Source organism: Octodon degus, unplaced genomic scaffold (assembly GCF_000260255.1).
Source record: "Octodon degus isolate 3935 unplaced genomic scaffold, OctDeg1.0 scaffold00048, whole genome shotgun sequence".
NCBI lineage: Eukaryota > Metazoa > Chordata > Mammalia > Rodentia > Octodontidae > Octodon > Octodon degus.
In genome coordinates, this window is record NW_004524624.1 from 8,052,493 (window position 1) to 8,059,790 (window position 7,298).

The 7,298-nt window shown below is 43.1% G+C and overlaps 1 protein-coding gene across 2 annotated transcripts; it reads right to left on the reverse strand.

The window, feature by feature from the left end:
* Nucleotides 1-4,946: 4,946 nt before the first annotated feature.
* On the reverse strand, nucleotides 4,947-5,879 carry CUNH1orf68 (chromosome unknown C1orf68 homolog). Of its 2 annotated transcripts, none has more exons than XM_023716429.1 (2): nucleotides 5,724-5,879; nucleotides 4,947-5,567 (listed from the first exon to the last, which is right to left on the reverse strand). In XM_023716429.1, exons 1-2 carry the CDS (start codon nucleotides 5,877-5,879, stop codon nucleotides 4,947-4,949), a joined length of 777 nt encoding a protein of 258 aa, XP_023572197.1. The 2 variants fall into 2 exon arrangements, with proteins under 2 accessions (XP_023572197.1, XP_004632382.1); XM_004632325.1 differs by having other exon boundaries at nucleotides 4,947-5,536; nucleotides 5,711-5,879.
* Nucleotides 5,880-7,298: the final 1,419 nt, after the last annotated feature.

The window sequence follows — 7,298 nt, forward strand, 5'->3', positions numbered from 1 at the left end:
CAGTAGCATCTTAGGTGCCTCTGTTCTCCTTAGCCACACTACCAGGCCCCTGCCTCGCTCTCATCTGCATCTCTCCCCTCTCAATCAGATGCTTTCACTTGCCTGCCCTCCTCCCACAGAACACCCACAAGAGTAAAATCTTCCCTCAGGGCTCTGTAACTGACTCCTACTCAATATAGGAATCAAGGGGATGGGGAGATGGCTCAGTAGAATAAGCACTTGCTTGGAAAGTGTGAGAGCCTGAGTTCAATCCCAGTTCTGCCAAAAAAAAAAAAAAGGAATCAAATTGCACACCCTTAGGGAACTCATTTCTTATCTCCTGACCAGATTATTTTGGATGTTACATGTGTATATATTTACAGTGAATCTGGAACCCCTTCTTCATAGTTCTGATTATAAGTACATCTTTACACTTTTGCATTGGATGGTTTTGTTGCTGTGCACTCTGTTTTATGCAAACCCCAAAATACTAAAATGGTACCTGAAACAAAATGGATGTTCAATATCTATATGTGGGGTGAATGCATGAAAATCTTGCATAAAAGTTACTTATACTCCTTGTAGATTGTCTAAGTCTATAAAGGCTTTGCAAGCCCTGGCCCCAGGCTGCTCAATCCCCTGAGGTCTGTGTCTAAAGGAGTCCCACTGTTAGGTCTTGGGGTACACTAAGGAGTGCACAAGTGTGCCCACTTAGTGTCTTGGGTGTGTGGATGGATACTTTAGCTGCCGCGTCTCTCTACATCATCTTCTCTACAGGTCAAGCTAACGTGCCTGGGGCTCTTCTAAAGCTCTGCAGTTATGGAAAGTATCGCCGCTCCATGTTGTCTCTTGTTTCTAAACTAATCCTTTGCTTCTCTGCGATCCTGGGCATTGTTTGGTTTCAAAATGACACTAACTGATTTTCTTGGATCTAGGTGATGCTTATGCAAGTTTTTTTGTTGAACAATGTGCTTATAATTTGTGCACTTGTAAAGGATGTTACATTTCAATATAAAACATGAAAAAATTAGGCCTTAATAGCAACTTAAATAATGAGAGAGAGAGACACAGACAGACAGACAGACAGACAGACAGACAGACAGACAGACAGACAGAGAGACAGACAGACAAAAACAGAGAAACAGAGAGAAGAAATAATAAAGAGAGGTTAGAGTAATTATTTTTTAGAGTAATTATTGACTAGACACATTATGGAAATGTCATAAAACAAAGAAATAATGAGATATAATTATTTGCAGTAGGGGCCAACCAGATAGCTTAGCAGATTAAAGCGCCTGCTTAGGCAGTTGCAGGGGCTGGGGTTTGATTCCCAGCCTGCTGCACTGGCCCCACCCCTGGGGCACGCTGAGACAGCAATTGAGACTGGAATCCCAGCACTTGGGAGGTTGAAAACAGGAGAATCACTACGAGTCCAATCTACATAGTGAGACCCTGTAGACCCTGTACTAAAAACAAAAATAAAATAATTATTTTCAGTAGCCAAAGTTCATGTTAAATATTCACTTATTAAATTTAGACAGCAAATCACTATGTACTGTGATCCCGTATAATTAAAGGGAGAAGCCTAAGATATGAAATCCTTGTGGACTTATAAATGGGTTCTCACTCTTTGCCTTTTATTTCATTCATACTACCTATTAAAGAAAAAAATATCGTGTTCTTTTAAAAAATTATTTAATTTTATTTTGAAGAGTAAAAACAGAAGCAAGAACAAAAATCAGAAATAAATACAGAAACAGAGCAACGTACAACAATATATATGTTATAGATTTTCAAAACAAGAATGTCTGGTTAACAATGGTTGATATATTATCTATTTTTATTGTCAAATCTGTTGCTCAGATTAACAGATATAGTTATGCAAGATTGAACATATAGTTGCATATTACTGCTTGCTTTCAAGAAACCCTAAATTTTTGTTATCTCTTTTTTTTACTTTTTTAAAAAATTTATTTTAAGAGTATAGTAATTTGATATGACATTAGAAATGGTACACATTTAGAAGACCAAATGACAGGTATTCAAGCATGGGTTTTGTATTACACATTGCTATCCTCAATGTAGTTACTTAGACTGTAGATATCAACATACTGAGTTAGTCAAAGTGAAAATTCTACATATTAACTGCTATTTTAAAAAAAAACTGATGGAAATTCTTGGTACAATCACCTCAGCCATCCTGTATATATACTTGCATGTTTTCCCCTCCCTTTTTTCCTATATATTCTTCTTTCTCTCATTTTCATTGTTTAATCCTTAAATTCCATTTTAGTATATCGATTATACCTTTAAGGTTTCATTTAGCAAGTTTTCTTTTTCTTTTTTTGACAGTACTGGGGATTGAACTCAGGACCTTGTGCTTGCCAGGCAGGTGCTTATGCCACTGAGCTGTGTCCCCAGACCCTCAGGTTTCATTTATTCTTTCATCTTCTTATACTAGGGAGACAATATGATATTTATGTGGGTCTGATTTATTTCACTTATGAAAGTATGAGTATAGCCTCTATTTGCATACACGTATCTATGAAGGCTATGACAAATTGGGCTGCTGTAAACATGGGTGCACATATATCACCATGGTCTGATGTTTTCAGTTCTTTTGGGAAAATACCCAGAATTAGAATAGCTTCATTGAATGGGTGACTATAAGTCCTACTATTCTGATGGCTCTCCACACTGATTTCCATAGTGGTTGTACCAGTCTATTATTAGGAATATCTTGCTTTTTAAGATTTATAATCCCTCTTCTCCCTCCTATACAAAACCAGTAAAACTGACTAGAGATCTAGTGAGAACAGCTAGAGAAAAGAATTTTTGTTCCTAGATCAATTCCTGTGGGACAGAGCCTCCCATGATTAGGTAAAGTGTAGAGAACATTAGCAGGGAAGACAGAAAGTCTCAAACTGTCTACACAACCAAAACCAGACCCTCTCAGGAAGAGAAGACAGGTAAAGGAGCAGGAAAGAACACGATGAAGGAAACCACGATGCAGCCTGGTGTGGTGGTGAATGTCTGCAACCCCACGCTCTGGGATGCTGAGGCAGGAAGACGGCAAATGTCAGCTTAGTTTACCAACTTACTGAGACCCTGTTTTAAATAAAAATAAAAAATAAAGGGCTGGGAATGTAGCTCTGCATAAAAGCTCCAGGTTCAAGCCCTAGTACTGAGAAGGAAAATAAAGGAAAAGAAACAAGAGGAGGGTGTTGAAGGAGAAGGAGGAAGGGGAAGGGAGAGGGAAAAAGGGGGGAGAGGAAAAGGGGAGCAGAAGAAGGGGCAGGACAAGGTGGGGCTACCACAATGTCAATATTAGAGAGCACTTAAAGGAATTCAGTGATGGCTTACTAAATAACTGGAATATAGAAGAATGAAGTAGATAGAAACCAATTTTTATAAGTGTGTTATGAGTTGTGAAGTGGATTGCCTGAATATTTTATGATAGATGAGTTCTAGGCTGGACACTCTGGATGCCATTTTCTGCAGAGACTAAGCCATAGAGGGAGGGCTTCAGGAAGTTTTTTTTTTTTTTAGCTCTGTGAAGAAGTTTCCATTCTTAAAAAAATAATATGGAGTTGGAAGTGGACTAGTGATTTAATTTTCAGCTATAAACTTCTGTACTAATCATATTTTAATATAGATTATGAAACTTATACAAATTTTAGATGCTCAATATAGAAAGCAGAATAAGTAGTATTCATTTTTTCTGTACCCTGTAGGTGCCACTTAATGGTATAAGAGGAATAGAAGTTTTCAGGTAGGGTTGTTCCCATCCTGAATAGTCATTCAGTAACTCGACTGAAAACCCAGGGCATGTGGATGGAGGTATGTAGTATGATTTGAGAAGATTCAGTTCTTTGGATATTCAAAGGCAGCAGAGCACTCTAAATGACTTTCTATAATATCTTAGGGAAAAGAAGAGATTCTGTTAGAAAAAGAATACTCCACATGCTCATTGATCCATTCATTCATGTGTTCACCCAAATCCCGCATCTCCTATGCACCAGGTCCTATGGGGCTGGTTTAAATAGCAGTTGTCTCTCTGCCCTTTTTCTTACTGTGTGCATGTTAGAGTCTCTGGTTGTATAAGTCTTCCCTGAAGCCCACCACATCTAGCAGTGATGGAGAAAGAGGTGCTAACTATGATGGGCAGCTGACCTTGGGAAGATCCTGGGATCTCCCCAACAAGGAGCTCGTGGTGACACAAGGTCACATTCTTCACTTACTGCCAGGAGGACCTGAGGACTATCTACCCACTTCAGTGGAGTTCTAGATTCTGTTTTAGGTCAGAATTTTATGGGAAGAACTTGTTGGATGGGAAAATGCAATCCACAAAGTCCACTGTGGGCTCAGGGCTCCTGCCCCGCAGCAGAGCCTTCATCCCGTGGTGCTCCTGAGAAGCTCTGATGTTCACACCCCCTAAGCATCCATCAAGATAGACTCAAAGGCTCCACTAACCCACCATGATGCCAGGAGGGCCTTGCTAGGCCCTAACTTTCTCCTTAAACTAACCAGGGAACAGAAAGAAGGCAGTCCTCAACCCTAAAATCTCCAGCTTCTCATTTGCTCAGGGATGTTTATTGGAAGTATTCTGGAAGGCTTGGTCTGTTCACTAGCTTGGTCTGTTTGTTCAGATTCATACAGAATTCTCTTCTAGAAAAAAACAGAGAGTAAAAGAGAGATGCCCAAAGAGACTAGGATAGGAAGGCATAAATATGGACCAAAGAAATAGACTGTAAATCACTGTGCATTGCATTCAGAGCTTTATTCTTGCCAAAGTTTGGTATTTGCGCTGACTCTGGCAGGATGCCTTGATAAAGAAGCAAAGGATGGTGGGAAATTGGTGAAGCTCTCTACCTTGCTAGGAATGAAAGAGAAGGGGCTGAAAGCTGGGGAGGATTCGAAGGGCATAGCCAGGCAGTGAATTGTGCACCAGAGTTGTCCTTCTGCATTTAACAGCAGCAGTCATCTTCATGGTCACAGCATGCAGGACCTCGAGATCTCATGGGGATAATTCCCAAACAGTGGCACCCCCCTGAGCCACAGCATCCCCCCGAGCCACAGCACCCCCCAGAGCCACAGCACCCCCCAGAGCTGCAGCATCCAGAATCCTCACAGCAGCCAGATGATCCCATGTTGCAGTCCTGGGGCCGCTGGACCCAACGTCTCAGGGGACTGACCCCAAAGGTCCGGGGAGCAAGACAGCAATAGCTGGTGGAACAGGGAGCAGAGCATGGGTCAGGAACACAGCCCTGGGAGGCTGAGCCACTCGCAGAAGCTTGAGTGTAGTAGGTCTGGCCAGAAGAAGGGTACTGGACATAGTATGTCCGGGTCTGGTAGGGAACTGGATATTTGACATAGGTTTTCTGGCATGGAGCTGGGCTCTTCACATAGGTCGTCTGGCATGGAGGTGGGCACTTCACATATGTCTGGCAGGGGGCAGGGCATTTCACAAAGGCTTTGGTCTGGCAGGGGGCTGGGCCCTTCACGTAGGCTTGAGTCTGGTATGGAACTTGGTATTTCACATAGGTTTGAGCTGGAACTAAAACTGGGTAACTCATGAAGGCTTGACCCTGGCCCGAAGCAGGGCCCGTCACACAGACAGTTGGAGCCTGCCCTGAAGCAGGGCCCGTCACACAGACAGTTGGAGCCTGCCCTGAAGCGGGGCCCGTCACACAGACAGTTGGAGGCTGGCCTGAAGCAGGGCCTGTCACACAGACAGTTGGAGCCTGGCAGGGAGCAGGGCCGGTCACACAGACAGTTTGGGACTGGCCTGGAGCCTGGAATGTCACAGAGGCACCACCAGCACCTTGACCACCACCACCCAGTCCTGAACCTTTCACGCAGGAAGGAGGAAACTGTGGCTGCTTCTGCTGATCACACATCTTGCTGTGGTTTTGCAAAATCTGAAAAGAAAAGCTTCATAAGAACCATTATGGTCTGGGAGACAGTTCAGCAGTCTAAGTGCCTGCCTAGCAAGTACGAGGACTCAGGCTCCATCCCTGAGTGTGCAACACTGGCCATCGAAACCAGGCATTGTAGTGCATGCCTACCATCCCAGTGCTGGGGAGGCTACAACAGGAAAGATCACCACAAGTCCAAGCTGCATAGCAAAATCTCACAGCAAATTAATTAATTAAATATTTTTTAAAAAAATTTAGAACCGTGAAAGTAGGCAGGTTGAGTTTCCTTCCTTCCTACTCCTTTCTGTATCAGCAGTACAAATTACCCATGTAACACTGCTGTTCCCCAGCTTACTTCTCCCGTAATTAAATCCAAGAAGCTTTCCTTCCTCCTGGACAGGCAGGCAGTACTCCAGGAAGGCAAATTTATGTCAGAGCCAATGCGAGTCTCAAAATGAGCTAAACGGGTCACAAAACCAAGGTCCAAGTAGAAAAAGTTTCCATCATTTCTTCCTCAGAGATGATATGATATCAGCTAGATATTGTTTTTCTTCATTAACAAGTGGACCCAAGAGAGGACTGCACAAATATGGGCAGATAATGAGAATGGGGAAGCCAGTTCTCAGAAGTCCCTTCCCAGATGGACTGTCCAGCTCAGTACACACCTCTCCTATCCTCTGGTACCCCAGGTGCTGAGCTCTTTGCCCACTGACCGTCCTCCCCTTCATAGGCATCCATGGGTTCCAGTCATGGCTCACCCCTTATCTCAGTTATCCACCCCAACTTCACACAGACTGTTTCTTTCCAAGTCCCTCTCCCAAGTACAAAGACTTACCTTTTTTCCTGGCAGGAACAAGACTGGAAGAGGCTAAAGGTCTAAGAAACTGGCAGTTGGAGAGACTTTTATAGGGCAGCAGTGAGGCAATTTAATGGCATCTAAATGAAGCATCAAACATCACGCGGATGAGGACTGCTGTTGCATTGGCAAGATTCCTCCCCAGTATGCCTCGCTCTTCAGTCAGAGGCAGGGCATGTCTCTACTTGGCACTGAATGTTCCTAAACTTCAGATAAGTGATTCCGGCTGTGTTCTACATCAATCTAGTCCGTCTTCTTTTCCTAGAAGTTATGAATAATTCCCACGCAATCTGCTTTTAATCAAGCTGTTTCAAAGTCTCTTGAATCTTCAAGGTATGGTCAGACGTGCCCCAGTGGTCTCTGGCTCAACATACCATCAAGGCTTCCCAGGAATAACTTATTCCATGAACCAATAGGTTATTCTAAGATTATTTGCACAACTGGTTGGGTGCTTGATAATTCCAGGCACCAAGCTCCATGTCTACACTGTGTCTCCTCAGCCTTTTCATATTCTCTGATCTCCACCACCTCAGCCTTCCTACCCC

Excerpts from the sequence above, each read along its gene's own strand:
- CUNH1orf68 (XM_023716429.1), bottom strand. The coding sequence starts at position 5,879 with ATGTGTGATCAGCAGAAGCAGCCACAGTTTCCTCCTTCCTGCGTGAAA. Across the intron at positions 5,568-5,723 it reads CCGGCCCTGCTCCCTGCCAG|GGTCAAGCCTTCATGAGTTA; the intron begins GCTCCAACTGTC and ends GCTTCGGGCCAG.